At 31.6% G+C, this 17,240-nt stretch overlaps 1 protein-coding gene across 1 annotated transcript; it reads left to right on the plus strand.

Annotated features, from left to right (window-relative positions):
* Nucleotides 1-1,168: 1,168 nt before the first annotated feature.
* LOC137929238 (uncharacterized) lies at nt 1,169-14,842 on the plus strand. The gene is made up of 9 exons (XM_068772139.1): nt 1,169-1,466; nt 1,747-1,922; nt 2,728-2,919; nt 3,746-3,882; nt 4,252-4,506; nt 4,797-4,928; nt 8,861-8,962; nt 9,412-9,584; nt 9,911-14,842. The coding sequence occupies exons 1-9, from the start codon at nt 1,294-1,296 to the stop codon at nt 10,746-10,748; spliced, it is 2,178 nt and encodes a 725-aa protein (XP_068628240.1). The 5' UTR covers nt 1,169-1,293; the 3' UTR covers nt 10,749-14,842.
* Nucleotides 14,843-17,240: the final 2,398 nt, after the last annotated feature.

Genomic DNA, 17,240 nt, shown 5'->3' on the forward strand with positions numbered 1-17,240 from the left:
AAAAAATAAATCCCTATTAGGCAGCCCAAGATCTAAGCGCCATCCCAATCTTATGAATCCCTAGGGCTCAGTTACAGCAGAAAAAGTTTAAGCGGAACTAACCCTATTCGGCCAGCTCAATCTCCATGAAACTTTTATAGCTAACGACCAAATAGCGTTCATCATCATTATCATCATTAAATCCGTAGAACGTCCACTGCTATGTAGATCTTCCCCATAGATTACTTATACAACCAGTTGAAATGTCTGTTTAAAAAAACTACTATGCATCTTAAACTAGATATATCATATTATGTCACCCTCACACTCACAGGGTGAGTCCAACGCTACGCAGTAAACTGGGAGTGGTTAAGGGCTCTGTCATTTACATATGTTGCTTTTAATCGTCGGTCTTAATGAAAACTGGATATCATAAAGGTCAAAAATAAAAGAAAATGTGACATTGAGAAAGCTAGATCTCTCTAAATTTTGGATCAAAAATTTTTCTGGTTATTCCCAATAACATTTTATTTTTGTACATTTATTTCATGTTTGGGTTGTATTTCTATGCATGTTACAAACGCCAAAATAACAAAACTTTCAATAATAAATGAATGCGTCAAACTGGAAGTAGACACAAATTTTACTTTTATTAATATATCTTTAAAGTATATATGACTAATCTGCTTTCTTTGGTCCGAACAAAAGAAAATATAAATTTCAAAGTAATTTCGTATAAAATTTTATGTACAAAGTTATCTAATTAAAACTATCTAGGAATTATATTTAAAAAACCATACTTAACAAGTAATAACATTAAACATAACAACTATACCGTACATTTTTATCATAATTTTTTTAAGGGTAAGACTAGGATAAAATGTTATTCACCTGTCATAATGTACAGGATAACGTTGGAATATTTTTTAGCGAGTCTTTACTCCTCCCCGAAAATTTGCAAATAAATTATTAATAAAAAAAGTATAATAATGAAAATTACAAGTAACACTTTTTAATTTGGTTCTATCACTATAATTTTGTTTCGATTTTAACCGTTATAAAATTTTATTGACCTTTTCTTAAAATAAATAACAGTAAGTTCCATATTTATTTTGCAAAATTCAGATTCTACGATGGTAATTCACGATTCTAAATATCAATGTCATAGATGTGACAATGAATTGTGATGTTATAACAATTTTTCCATGTATTCATATCCGTGTAGTTATATATTATGAAACAAATTATTGAACAGTGCGCAATTGATATATAATCTTTCTAAAAGTGTTATTCCCTAGATTTATTTTTAATACAATGGAGAATAACAGGAATTTTCAAAATTTACAATTATCTTTGTACCCGGAAACGCAATCTGAAATTTCAGTTCTTACTGAAAATGTAACCAATGCTAATATAGAAGCAAAATTATCACCAGTTGAAATTCAACAAGAATATTTTGAAAATTTACAGGATTATGATTGGTTAAAGTAAGTTAAATTTTAAAAATGATGTTATTTGTTATTAATCGATAAATTATTGCCCAATTATTTACGCACATACATAATTCACATACAGTTGATTTTTTTAAGTAAATAGAAAGCTTGTAATTAGTGAATAGTTGTATGTAATTATATTGCAATGTTAATGTTGAATATACATATCCACATATCTGTATTCAAATATGGTTGGTGGTGTTTCTAATGTGCTGTAATTAATAAAGGGTAATATCAAAATATTCTACATTGTTATTCCATGTAAATTTTACAGGTATGAAAAAAGTGACCGAAGGCTGTTGTTGCAAAATATTGCTTTTGCTTTATTTGGTGGGCCAAGTTCTGTAGGCGATTTATCTAATGCTGAAGATGGTACAGGGCAACTTGAAGGATACACCTCTAGACAAAAGGAACAAGTTATTAAGATATATGAAAAGTTATGTGAACAAAGTATGTATTTAATGAGCTAATTATTAAAAAGGTGCTATTGTAAATTATTAACTTTTTGAATTTCATTGTACAATACATTATAAATTTAAGAAAGGAGCCTTAAGGCTCCAGCAACTATCTGTTTTCTATGCTTTGTGGGAAACTGACTTGCTAATCTGTAGGACTATATTTGTATATTCTTATATTTATATTTTTATTCATAGTAAAACATGTTTAAAAAAAATCTTAAAAACATGTTTATCAGATACACTAGTTTAGCAACATGGTTAAATTTGAATGTAGTGAAAATATTGTATGCACAATGTAACCATAATTTCCATTTACAGAAGGGTTATAGTAACATAAAATAAAAATAAAAATATATTTGTAATGATGGTAATAGAAAGAACTTCACAAGGTGTTAATATTTCATTATTTTTTTAAATAGTCATAAATTAAAAAAAAAACCTGTGACAAAGATTGTTTAAGTTTCTAGGGTAAGCCTCTTTTTGCCTTTCACTGGATTTTGGTTTAATGTATATATCAAGGTCTTCTTTATGACCGTTTATTAAATGTATTATATAATTAACCTCTATAAATTTGTTAATTAACAATGTATGTGTTATTGCAAATTATAATAAAATTTTATGGCACACTTATTTGTTATGAGGTATTCTGTGCCATTGAAAGAACTTTTTAAACCCTCTTGTAAGCTTTTGAAAACTTTGGTAAATGTCATTATAGAAACTTTCAAATGTTTCTATTACTTTAATATACTTGATTATTTTCATTTTTAATTTATTTAAGTAAATTTATCTTTTTGCAGGTAAATATTCACAAAATGATGAGGATATTATGGTGTCAATACTATTAATTGTTTGTGCAAGACCTCAACCTACCAAATTTTATCAAATTCAACCATCAAACTATTGGTTAGACTTACATCAACGAAATGACATTGATATTTGGTGTACTGCTGTGTTCAAAGTCAGAAAATGCATTCCAACAACACTAAATAGTATGTTTTTTACATTAATTAATGCAATAGTATTTTAGCTAAGATTATTATAGTAACTACAACAAAATATTATGTATACCAAACATTAATTTTTACAAACACTAAACAAAAAAGAAATCAGTTTTCAAGTTTTCTATATCTAAGCAATACCTATGCTGTAACTGGACACTTGGACATTTTGATTGTTACATTTTTTATATACATGACTATGATGTTACTCTTAACATGAGGCCTAAAGGCTGAAGTTGCTAAATATGCTATATGTAACATAAGTTTTTGAAATATAACAGGGTCATAGATTTATGACAAAGATTGGCTAGCTAGTTTTGTAGTGTTCTCTTTTATTTTTATACTGTACTCGAATAGTGTAGTAAGTAAAAAGAATAATTTAGACAGATTGTATTTATAAAATTTTAGAATGTATGACTAAATTCAATGTGGGGGGGTACTTGTCACCATTTCTATTTGATATCTAAAATTTATAGTTATTAGCACCAGCTTGTTATTGGTTTTACAATTTTAATATATTTTCTTGATATTATCACTACTCAGATATATTACAATTATGTGACTAAAGACATTGAAGAATAACTATTATATTATTCTACTCAAACATCAAATATGATTGGTGTATTAACAATATGTTTTAATTTTTATGTTTGCAAGACATGTCTGCCATATAGTTTTTTTTTTTTTTTAATATGTTCATGATTTTTTATTGTTCTTATAGTCTACCTGTAAAATGGCTAAGATTAATTGCTTGCTAAATATTCGTAATAAAATGTGATAGATGTATTTGTATTTTTTATATTATTTGTTTTTTTAGCTAAACCATGTAGAATATATATTGATGATAATGCAAGAGTATATCAAGATTGGGATTCATATTTACAAAACAATACACTTCCAAAGTGTGTGATGATTGTTCCAGAAAATGGTGAATACAAAGGTATTATTGTTGAGGTAAGAAAAATAATTAATTAAAATGAAATTTTATTGAAACGTAAATATATGCATAAGTAGATACAAAGTACAACTTAATGCATGTGTACATCAGTTTTCATTTTATTTCTGAATTTCAAGTATAGATATTCAATTAGATTTATTATTTATATCTTTCTTCTCTCAACTGTGAGTCACATGATGTACAAATATATATAAACATATAATTTTTATTATGGTATAATTTAGAAGTTTTACTCAATTATATATTAATTGGTTTATTATTTTATTTCAAGCTACACACAATTGCTACACACTTAAATAAAAACTATTAGAACAATGATACCATGCAATAAATATTCCTTTTAAGTGAATGTTTTATTTTTTCAGGGTGAAGAAGCATTTGCTGTTAAACTAACAGCGGCGCCATCACCGGCCTTAGGCCTTAAGGCAAGAGTGCTGAGCTCTGTTGACACAGCTAACACAGTTGTGTCATTGGGGGCTGTGGGGGTTCTTGGTGCTGCTGCATTTACTCCTATTGGACCAGCTTTTCTTGTTGGAGCAACTGTTGCTACAGTGGCCACTGGCATATATGGTCTTGTTCGTTCTTCCATTCATCTCAATGACAGGAGGGTACATGAACAGGTATAATACTAATTACTCGAGTTACTTGACCATTATATAAATAATTAAAATTCGGATTTAACATTTAAACTGACTTATTTTTTGACAGCTTAAGCTTTAATATCCGTTTATGTAATGAGGGTGTGATTTTTAACAGGTTAAGATTGTTGAAAATTCATGTTGTTTTTTTGAGAGAAATTAAATTGTATTCACTTAAATCTGGAAACAGGGGGCTTAATTATATTGTTAATCAATCTATTTGTTTATTACATTCCAAACGTTTTATATCATAACTTAAAATAATATTTCAGAGTAATAGCCCAATGAATAGTGAAGCCCAAGGGAGTTGGTTAAATATAACAGCTTCAAGTGTTGGCTTAGCAGCCAGTGCAGCTACTACCCTGCTTGCCCGTTCCGCAGCTGCTGGCACTAACTTGTCAAAGGTCAGTTAATTTTGGTCATTCTTCACGTTAATATTACTTAAGTGTATATACATTTATGTATAATACACAGACACATCCCATAGATGTGTATATGTGACTGATATGTATGATACAAGGTTTTTCATTTCTTGCCTGATTAGCAAGCTCACAGTCGCTTTCAGAACCATGTAGAGGATTATTCTTTATAAGATTAAATCAGGAATAAGGACATCCGTAAAGGAGCAATATAACCCAGCGGATTGGATAATAGATCTCGTCGCCTGCTGACCAGATCGCAAACTAGTGGCAGCTTAAAATTCTATGTGGAAACCACTGATCTGTCATCTGTCCATCCCTCAAGCCGGATAGATGAACTTGTCAAGTTTGTTGGAAGATGGTGCAAGTCGCTTTCAATCGATCTATTAGGAAATTAATAGGGAAAACCTTAGTCCAGCAGTGGATGACCTGGGGCTGAAATGATGGTTACGATTTCAAAGATAAGCATGTATACACACTCTCGGACTCGCGCACAGTACATACTACGTGCAACATCGTATTGTTTTGCTCCTCAGTTGAAAAAGTTTTTTGATTGTTCAAAGTGACTCTCTGTCCAAATGACTGACTGTCTGTCTCTCTGCCCTCTGTTTGTGCATTGTGAGTTTAATTAACTGACTATGTATAACAAAGTGAAGTGTAATGTCAAAAAGTGTTTTAAACATCGAAATTAATAGTATCACCAAATAACAATTTTTTTATCTACCTTCAAACACAATTATTTCGCGATATACACGGGATATGCAACTCGTTTATTAAGAAAGCAAGACATTTATTAAGAGATCTTATCCTAAAACCACTAACAGAAATTTTCAATATGGGTCTTTTTAGTAGCATTTTTCTGGACGAATGGAATTTGGCTATTGTTGTCCCTATCCTTAGAAGCGGATCAAAGGATGACCCCGCTCGTTACCACTCTGTATCTTTTAAACTCATTCTCTAAAATACTTGACAAGTTAGTAAACAAGAGACTGGTGAGTTATCTGGAAACTATTAATCTAATATCGGAAAAGCAATTTGGCTTTCGTTGCGGCAAATCCACTGACGTCGCGATATCCCTGCTTACTTCTAAAATTTTAACGCACCTAGAACAAAAGAAAAGCTGTGTTTGCGTATTCCTGGATTTGGCCAATGCTTTTGACACTGTTTTCGTTCCAATCTTGATTAAAAAACTAGAGAACCTCGGAATTAGAGTATTTGCATTAGATTGGTTCCATAGCTACTTTACTTTCGTTGTTGCAACACTGTTTCCGTGTCCGATGCGTCCGTAACAACCATTTAACATTATTCTTCTTAAATTTAATTAGACCCGTCATAATTACTATACATACGAGCTGTTAAAAAAAAAAACTATCGAAAGATAAACTTTATGTACCTCTTCGACCTGATCTCACAGAGACTAAAAAAAAATCAAATTTACATATCTCGGCGGCTATTTATGTAAAGACGCTTATAATACCCAAGATCTATCACACAGATCCAAAAAATAAGATATCATTTCTTTAGTCAAGTTTAATAATGCTGTTTGTGTTTAAAAACTATGGCGCCATTACATATTGTAACGATAAATTTATTACCTTAACCTTTTGTTCCTAAATTTGTGTCTGGAGGTAGGCGCTATTTAAGCTATTGCGCAGCAAGATTAAAAATTAAATTATATTTCTTACGAACACGTTTATTCATATTATAGGAAAGTATGATTTAATAGTTTAATGGCTTTTTTGTTCTTTCAAATAATGTTGAAAATTGGTATTATACATACAATAACAACGAAATCTGATTTTGTTAATTTCAGTATGTTGTTTTTTTTTTCTTAGAGCAAAATTAATGAAATATTGATAAATATGATTTGTTCGCTTCGATCGTTACAATAAACAAAAGTTTTTAATATGTGTTTATAAATGTGTTCTAAGAAAACAATCGATAGTGGTCGTTTTAATGTTTTATTTTGAATGATTGATTTTCAATATCAAATTTACTATATATTATTTGCATATTTAAATTATTTTATTCTTTTGCATATATCTATACGCAATATATCGCCACCCCACCGAATTAAACGATAATTCTGAAAATACAACTTTTCAAAAGACTAAAATAAATATTGTTTATACCCCAACCCAATTGTATCTATTCTTAGCATGTTGAATAAGAGTAATAATAGAAAATAATAATAAAATCGCGATGATTCCGTCAGTTTGTCAAGCAAAGGCTCTCGAACTTTTAAATGCGCAACGCTTCCTAATCATCGTAATATCGAGCGAGAGTGCGTTCCAGAGAAGAATAGCTTGTATTGAAAAGGAGGAGTGGATAAAGTCGGTACTGTGAGGGGGACATCTCTGTAGACAATTGCTCGAGGAGTGAAGTGTCTTTTCGTGTGTATTGGCTAAGAACTGGAATTGAGATGTTAAGTAGGCAGGTTAGGTGGGAGAAAATAGTAAAGAGAAAAGCGTAGTCAGTGCACGCAAAGAACGGCACTGTCGGATAGGCAGCTATTTTAGCCGAGTAAGATAGGAAAATGTGGTCGAATTTGTTGAGGTTGAAAATGAATCGAAAGCAGTTATTCAGAAGGCGGTCTAGTTTGTTGAGGTCTGCATTCAGATAAAATAGCAAAGCTAAGGCATGTTAAGCCCAAACCTCGAGGAAAAGGTACTCAGCAGTAGTAGAGTCAGCAGGGGACGAAGCGACGAATGTCGGGTCGGTGACGCTACTTGCCTTTGGACCGAAGTTTAAGGCACACAGTGAAGGTTTGAGATGTCTGACAACCCTTAGCTCCTTCAGGACGTTGAGTACGACGTTACGGCAATCTCTGTTCTCTGCCTCTGGTACTCCCAGGAATAGTAGCGCTTTTGGCAGTGAAAATATTGTAGTGCGCGCTAAATAGGTTAGTGTGAATGATGTAAAGCAAGCTAAATAAGTTAGTATGGATATTGTAAAGCGCGCTAAATATATTAGATTAGTGCGGATGTTGTAAATCGCGCTGAGTAGTTTAGTATGGATGTTGTAAATCACGCTGAATAGGTTATTATGGATGTTGTAAAGCGCGCTAAATAGGTTAGTGTAAATATTGTAAAGCATGCTAATTAGGTTAGTGAAAATATATATATATATATATATATATATATATTGTATAAAACTACTTTATAAGATTAAAGTTACAGTTATAATAACGTAAGTGTGCCAACGCAAGTTCTGTTGCTTCTCACAGTAGGCAAGGCCTGTACCGCAGGGGCAGTACACACAAGAAAAAAAATAAATAAAAAAGTACAATATCACTTGGTACTGAATTTAAGCTCTAGAAGATACTATAAATTATAGAACTAAAAATTTTGTCATTGTTGCATACATATATACACACACATATATAAATATGTGTGTGTATATATGTATGTATAAATAATAAAAGTAATAGAATATAGTTTTTTGTTAGAAAGTCTTGCATCTCTAGCAAACAGATTTAAAAATGCAATATAAAGTGATAGCAGAGAACAATATCTAGCAGTAATTACACTTTATAATCAATTTTTACATTTTGTTCTACCATACAATTCTAATTTATGGTGTTGTGTAACGTTTTTCTTTGTTTCCTGTACATACTTATTCTATGAAGATTTTCATACTGACATCCGAAAACTATTTTCAGATACCAGTAGGAAAAGGAATAAAAATACGGGACCACATTTTTATTGCAGAAGCATATATATTGCTTTCCAAATTCTCCCTCTTCCAGATTTTCCCCAATTTTAATTGAGTTTAATCATTATTTACAATATTTTCAAATTAAATGATATTAAAATTTGCTTTTACATAATGCACTCAAACCATCGCTAAGAATTGATAAAAACTTTCTCTTCATTTTAATTGCAATTTTAGTGTAAACAGTATTATTGCTTTTACAGACGGGGCAAGCACTGGCAACGTCCGTAAAGGTTCTTCAGCATGCTAATATGATAACCGGCGGTGTCGGCGTTGTTAGCAGTCTTATGAATATTATTATTAAGGTAAATTTTGACTTCCATAAGTCTATCCTAACAAACCCAATATTATACATTACAGTGTTTGGTTAATAATCGTGTAAAGTGGTTAATCTATAGCTCATTTGTCAGCAAAAAGCTTTAAAGCTTTTATACCTATTAATAAAATAGTGATTAGCTACTGAAAGATGTTGCATTATATTATTTTTTTTATTTGATTGCAGGCCAATATTTTCGGACAGTAAAAGTTTTCAGGGACATGTATTAAACAATAATTAATTTTATTGTGTTATCCGAATCTTGCACACTTATTCTTACAATATTATACTATACCTACTATCTTATCATTACATTATTTTTTATTTCTGAAACCATTGATGATGAACCATGAGCTATACATTCAACTCTTTAAAGCTTCTACATCTATAACCAATCGCTCTGTATATGGTGATAATGTATGAATTCATATGTTTCAGTATCAAAAGCATGGAGAGAAGCCCTCAAAACTTGAGGTATTCCAGTTTTCAGCTGCAACACTTTTCTTTTTCCATGCAGTTGTTTCTAATAAAACTGCACAGAGCATTATTGAAGAAGCTCAAGCCAATACCATTAATGAATACAGAGCTTCTCTTAGAAGCAATAGACACAGGTAAGATTGCTGCTGTATTATTTTGTGTACACTGAATAATGAGATTTGTACATAGTACTGTTTATATTTTATAATGTACTCGCTGGCACGACAAACTTACTGTTATTAATTATTTATTCATATTAATGCTTCTTGGCACACAATATTATTTTTTAATGCATCTTTACTCGCTAACTTTATTGAATGACTTCGAAATTTTTCCAATTTTTTTCTCTCCATAAGAAACCTATCCAGTACCTTATTAGTTTTGATTTAGCGAATAATTTTTATTTAGATATATACACATAGATAATATAACAAATATTATGTCAATTTACTTTTTTAAGGAAAATATTCGATAAAATCAGCGCTGAATCTAGGAGAGTACAAGGCACTATTCAAGGAAACACAGAAGTCATTCGAGGCATCAAGACAATTCTTGATAAAGACCAATTTTTCACTGATGTCCTTCGTATAAACAAAGATGTTAATCAGCATAAGTTAAGGATATCAATGACAGCAGATGGACAAGTTAACTTAAATGCTCAGCACAAATTTAATCCTTCAGAGTTATATAATATGGGAAAGCAAAGCAGGTCCGAACTGTTCTCTAATCTTGGTCCAGCTAATGTTACATCAAGGAATGTTTCCACAAGGGTTATACCTAATTCATGTGTTGCAACATATTCAGATTCCAATAAAGATAATAGTTTCCTTGTTGGAATCCATCCAGGAGAAATAATAAGAGTTGGTGCCCATTTGATAAGAATAAGTGCTTTATGTGCTGAAGACATTGGAAAAATGTTAGAGAATCTTAGTCAAGACGTTTATGCTAAACTCATGACCATCTGTTTCAATGTACTCTCGAAACTCTTGCCGGTTGAAATCGCCAAAATGAAACTCTTGAGTCCAGAAGAAGATTTAATAGTTCAAGTTGTAAAATTCGTTTTCAACTACATGAAACATGAAAGACCTCTTGGCGAGCCATGTAGAAATTACGACAACAGTATTGTGATTGTTTTAAAAGAATTTTTCCAAGATGGAATGATTTGTCAAGAGACAGTATTGTTTCTTAAAGATCAATTGATGAAATGGGTTGATGAAGAAATCCTTCGAAAAAATACTCAATATCCTCAAAGGAAACAAATCATTTGCAAAACCTGTAATGGAATAGTTTTCGCCTAATCAAAGAAAAATAGTTTTAAACTTATGGTTACTTTTTTCTTATTACAATCTGCATGTACACAATTAGGAAGTTTTTACAAGTGTAAAACAATGAGTAAGGGAGAATATTAAACTATTGTTAGTATATATTTAACAATATCAAACAACTTCACTTTGGGTGAAAAATTCTGAAAAGCTTATTTAACTTTTCTTGCATATATTATATATATTTAGTTATAAGGCAGGAAAATAATGTTATTTAAAAAATTATAATTATATACGATCTATTCAGAAATAATATATAATGCACATATCAATATTTTTATTACTTATAGATATATTTATTCAATTAATATTATCATTCTAGAGCAGTGTTGGTATGTATAAAATAAGGTATTTTGTAAGATGAGAGAACTATGATTAATGAGTGTTTACTAACCTTTACACCAGTGCTTTTTTTAACTTCTGAAACTTATGCAATATGAAGTATATTACAAACAAGTAATTTTAGCGGAGGTTCGGCCCTTTCGGACGTCCTTGTATCGGAATGCTAAATCATGATTCCCACGAGCGCCTTTGAGCGTAGCTCCTGTAAATAGGTCTTAGTTAGTCTTAGTGCATGTCCAGTCCAAAAAAATATCTTAGTTCAGTGTAACACCTATAATCAGAGATTTGATATAATGGTTAAAGAAATTTATGTATCAAAAGAATTACATTATACAACTATATGAAAAAATTATACGAAAAATATCTTATAAATAATAATATTTTATAAACTGAGTCGCAGCAGCAGACGAATCAAAATAAAATGTAGGGTAATCTAATTTTTTCTATCACACGGGTTGTTTATGCTCTGCTGTATCCATCAAGTTAGTAGACAGTGGAAGTGGTAATTTAACTAAATGTTGAATGGTTCTCAAAATGTGGGTCTTGAGCGCTTTCTTGAAACATAGTAATGTTTTGCAGTCTTTAATGTCTGTGGCAAGTTTATTGTAGATATGTGCACCTTCATACATAATACTTTGTTTGCTCTTGTACTTTGTTTTTGGACACCATAGGACCAAGTTATTTGCACTTAGAACTTTTATAATTTATGACTTTTGTGAATGTTAAGGGGCTATCCGTTTTCTGTATTTCGTCCCCGTTAATTTTTAGTGGATCGTATTGTTTGTTTTTTGTAGCGTATATTACGTGTCTAACTTGTATTTACAGTTAGTAAGTTGATTTGGAGCCACCTGGAGAACCTATCAAGATGATTTTGAGCTTTGTTAACTATTTCATTAATTGTTGGGCCCAAATAAAACAAGCTAGTACCGTCCGTTTATAGAGTGACGTTACCATTTAGGCCAATTTCATGAACGCTGTTTATGTAAAACAGGAACAAAAGCGACCCAAGGATTGAAACCTGCGGGACTCTGCGTGTAATTTGCGCTGTAGTGCTCTGATGCTCACCAATTTTAACAACCTGGTACCTTTTTTCGAGATATGATTGAAAGATTTTGTGTGCCTTACCGATGCTTAAGCCGTCCAACTTATTTAATAGTATTTCGTGGCTAACAGTATCGTACGCCTTTTTTAAACCAAATAAATTTTTCCAGAGCAATAAATTTACAGTCTATTTGATGTTTTAGTTTAGTTGCGATGTCTATTGCAGTATGTATAAGTATAAGATATTTTTTGTATAAGTTTTTCATATAGTTGTATAATGTAATTCTTTTGATACATAAATTTCTTTAACCATTATATAAAATCTCTGATTATAGGTGTTACACTGAACTAAGATATTTTTTTGGACTGGACTAGCACTAAGACTATGTTTGATTTGGGTCGTAGCCTGTATTTTTTTTTTGTAAGGAAATAAATTTCATTTAGATGTACACAGGTAAAATAGATACAGGCCTGTAATTTCCAGGATCAGTTTTACATTCAGATTTGAAAATAGGAGATACTTTGGCTATTTTTAGAACATCAGGGAACATACAATTGCGGAGGCATTGGTTTAACCATCACGTAAGATTTTTGAGAATGGGGACTTTGATGCATTTTATAATCTTAGTGCTTATGTTGTCCAGTCCTACCGTCTGAGATTATTTCCGAAGGTGAAAATGTCTCTTTTTCTTTGTTGTTTTATAGCTCATTTATTAGCTCCCACGTTTTAAGAGGTTTCGTTTTACATTTCTTAAAGGTTTATGAAAGTAAGCAAGTTTCGCCTTCTGCATTGTTTCTGTTACTTTGTTTCTTTCAGCCTTAACCATTTTTTCAATTATTTCATTTTTTGGGTTTGCTTCATGTTTATGCCACAAGATGTGTCTTCTATTTATACCATCTATAATTGTTTTATTTATAAAATCGGTCTTTGATGTATTTAATATCTTAGTTTTAGTGATGGGTTTCTGTTAATACTTGCTATAATTTCACTCTCTAGGTCTTCATACTTTGATAGATCTTCAGTCTTAATCAATTCGTTTGTTTTATACATGGTTTCATAGTTAACGGCTTTATATCGGAACTTCTTCAGAGTAAAGTGTTTATACTTCTCTATTTCTTGGTAAATTTGTCTGTGATAGCTGATTCGATCAATGTATAGCAGGTGTTGTCCTTTAAGTTAATGCAAGCGTGGTTTATGCAGTTTTGGTCCTACGTATTCGGGTGTAATTCTGTTTGGAGTTACTAGTCCATTTTCTTTGAGCATTTCAATATATTGTTTGCTTGGATTATCTGGTTTAAGTAGTTTGAAATTGAAGACTGCCCGTTTTGCACAGAGTCTTGAAATTTGAATCTTTGAAATGGTGGCGTAATCAATTTTTTTTTGGGGTTTAGAAATTCCGAAAACAGCAGCTTAAATTTAAAGCTGTATATAATTCTAATAGGAGTAAGAAAGATTGCGGAATCTGCTTTCAATGAAATAACATGCCGAAAGACATCAAACAACATATGACTAATATTGTGAAACAAAACAAAATTTCTAAAATTAATTTTTAAGAAATTGTGTTCGTCAAAATGTCAAGATACTAAAATATAAAAGTTTAGTTTATGTAATTATTTTATGTTGAAGGTAGTAAATTCATAAAGAAAAGTATTCCGAAACGTCTCTAGTTGGTTAGTCTACGCGGAAACGTACTCGAGTGCCAAGGGTTAATATTCTTGTTTGCTCATCCATGATTTCTAAACCAAAATCTTAAGGTTCCAGCGGTCATCAATTCAGTGAAATCTTGTGACTTCCATACTATTATTTGCTACGTCGGTTATTGAGTTATTGAGAGAGGTTAATAGTCAAGGTACAAATCAAAACAAGAAAAGAAATATTTTGTTTTTAGTCTATGGACAAGCAGTGTTTTCGATTTTTAGCAAACTCTTCAAGTATATGTCCATCCGAACTAAACGTTTAACCTGCGAATAACAGACAAACCAAAAAAAAAGAAACTCCAACATTAATGACTTTCTATAAATTTATAGAAGTTATTAAACAGGAAACTACAGTATCCAGCGATAAATATTGCACATCGACTTTTGGAAAGAGATGGTCGACTATTTATCGCCAGGTACTGTAGTTTCCTTTTTATACAAACAAATTAACATGTTCAAAGATAAGTATTCAAATGCCGTTTAGTTTCAGCGAAACGCCCTGAATTATGTCCAGTGATATTTAGTACATTGATATTTAAATTTTATGTAAATACATGTTATGGAAACCAAATTAATGAATCAAAGCTTACATAGCTTTGATTCCAAAACGTTGTTTTGATTATACTTATACGTGAAAGAACGAACGAAACCAAGAACGTATTGGATCAAATATAGTAATTAAGTGCCTTCTTAAAAGCTTTTGTCGGTAAGGGTTTTTTAATTTTATTTATTTGTAAATAAAGGCTTTAAAATAAAATGCGTTATATTTATTGAAAAGTGAGACAAATTTAATTTTGTGTCGTTGTCATTGGCACAGTATCACCTTCATTTTGGCCATAGGATGCCCACAAGTGGACATTGCGTACTGTGCACTTCATTCCAAAACATTGTTTTGATAATATATAAATGTAAAAAAACCTATTTGACTAAATATAGTTATGTGCCTACATAGAAGCTTTTATCTTGTAAGGTTTTTGATTTATTATAAATAAAGGCTTTAAACTAAAATGCGTTTTATTTTTTGGAAAATGTGAAACTTTAAATTTATTGTTGACGTGACTGGCACTATCATCATTTCAGCATTCATAGGAGGTCCTCTGGTAGACATGGCGTTCCTGTAGATTTCCGATAGACCGTTAAGTGGCGTTGAAAGGTCCTTACAAAGCTCTTGGTCATAGGTGTAAAGCATGTTTGCACAGACTTATAAAGACTAGGAGCCACTCGAGCAAATCATGACCTGATGGCGGGTCTGCTGCCAGAAGTATAGGTAATTAAAGACAATAAAGAATTGATAATAACTTGGTCGTTATGAATTCAATATTTTTCGAATGTACGAGAATATTATTTTTGCTGTCCCATCAGTATTCGACCGGCGGACCGCGGTCTGTGCATCCATGGTATAAAGACTGCTCTTCGCTATCAGCGACTGTAATGCCACTGTTAGCGACCGCTTGGCGACTATCGATGCGGACTAGTCTCCGTGGACGAGAGGCGCTTTACTGTATAATAGCGTTGAACACATTGTGCTTTGAAGTAACTGTTATGGATTTAATCCTTTTCTGTTATACGCGCGCAAGCGAAGTTAATTATTTTAGAGTACAACGTAAATAGATATATTAATACATAAGCACAATAATTTAGTTTCATATTAGCTTATATATCATATTCATAACGTTTATATTAAAAAGGAAAAGTAAAAACAAAACTTATTAAATAAACAACTAAATTATTCTCTTGAAAACAGCTCCAAAAGCATTCTATAAAATTTTTCAATAATGTCAAAGTAAGTCAAATTCATCACCAATACTGACTTACAATAACCTAACTTAATTAATGTTAAGGTGGTAATAAAAAAAAGTTGTGTAAATTTTTTATTATTATTAGTTCATGGTTATATTTTGGTATGCCGCTGATCTTTGAAAGCAAGTTAGCTTTCTTTTATTTTTTGATACCTTCTCTCCTGTCGGACTCTCGAATTGAATTCAAAAAACTTTGCAATGAAATACCTGTAGACAAAAAATAATGGTTATATGAACAAAACTCTATAACTACTTAGTATTAATTTTAAATGCAGTTAGCTTAATTGGTTTCACATTTTCCTTAACAACTTGAAAACCGATCCGATGATATGCAAACTAAATCGTAATAATACCTTAGTAAATTTGGAAAAATGGTATTATTTTATTTTTGCCAATCCCGAGAAATTTGAGAATGTTGCGGCCCGAGCCAAGGCTTCCCAAGCTCCGCAACTTTGAAAGGTTTTTGGTTATACGGCCTGCCCTTTTGCATTCTCAGAACCTGCAAATGCCACTTTAACAAAAGAGCAAGTGAGGACAAAAAAGAATATTAATTCTTTAATAACTGGTCCATTTAAAATCGTAGTTAAGATTTTGTAGACGTCGTTTCGTCCCATAGACGCTTACTTAAGACATAGACCTCTTCCAGAGATATCTCGAGGGATATATCGTGACCAAGCTTGACAAGGGATTTGGAGATCGCAGAATGGTATTATGGTAAGCAGAGAACGCTGCTACCCTTGCTAGGACTTACCCTGCGCAGGACTGCAAACTTATTTGGAAGTAGTGGTTGTCCTATATCGCAAGTCTCAGACACATACTGCTAAGAGCTACCTCTGCTCATATCATCCATACCTCTTTTAGTATTTACAATTTAAGTGTTTATTATTATTTGTGACAATAATTTCAACTTGTCTTTAAAATATAATAATTTAATAAACTTAATTGAGATATGCCTAACCTCGTTATAAATATTTAAATTTTGGTATATTTTAAATTAAAGACTATATAAATCAATAAGCTTGATCACCCACCAAACTAATATTTCAACTGTAACTAGTCCACAAGCTCCAAATATTTGTGACAAAATTTTGGTAGGAGGTTCCGAGCTACGTAATACAGTGAATAACAATGCATCACTCGCGTCCGAGGCTGCCTCCAAAGCAGCCACCATTAAGGCCGGTGCTGCCAACCAACGGGCGCCTCGTTGCCACCACGACTTCTAAACACAAGATTTCAAAGTTTAATAATAAGTACAAAAATAAAACTTTTGAGGGGGAAAGATACCAAATATTCAATGTTTAAGATATTTTAACCTAGTTATCCTTAGCCATAGACTACAAGACAGATTTTATTAGGAGTGTGTGGAAGAATGATATGATCGAGTTGTATTTGTATTGTGCATGCAGGTGATTGAAAATAGGTGTAAAAGCTTTAAAATGGTAAACCTCGAGCCAAAAATGTTGACGAGCGTGTGGACTGTATGAACGGATTGTAAAAATAAATGAAAACGATGGTGGTTATATAATTATAATTTTACAAAATTAGGTAACAGTAAAGTAATACGTAACAATAGACCGACAGAACAATC

This window comes from Battus philenor, unplaced genomic scaffold, assembly GCF_028537555.1.
Source record: "Battus philenor isolate CCGP_79_NKW_IND1 unplaced genomic scaffold, ilBatPhil1.0.hap1 SCAF_46, whole genome shotgun sequence".
Taxonomy (NCBI): domain Eukaryota; kingdom Metazoa; phylum Arthropoda; class Insecta; order Lepidoptera; family Papilionidae; genus Battus; species Battus philenor.

Bases quoted from the DNA above. Each gene is read 5' to 3' on its own strand.
- LOC137929238 (XM_068772139.1), top strand. From the start codon at position 1,294: ATGGAGAATAACAGGAATTTTCAAAATTTACAATTATCTTTGTACCCG. The intron at 1,923-2,727 runs GTATGTATTTAA...ATCTTTTTGCAG, and splicing joins TGAAAAGTTATGTGAACAAA to GTAAATATTCACAAAATGAT. The intron at 4,929-8,860 runs GTCAGTTAATTT...TTGCTTTTACAG, and splicing joins CTGGCACTAACTTGTCAAAG to ACGGGGCAAGCACTGGCAAC.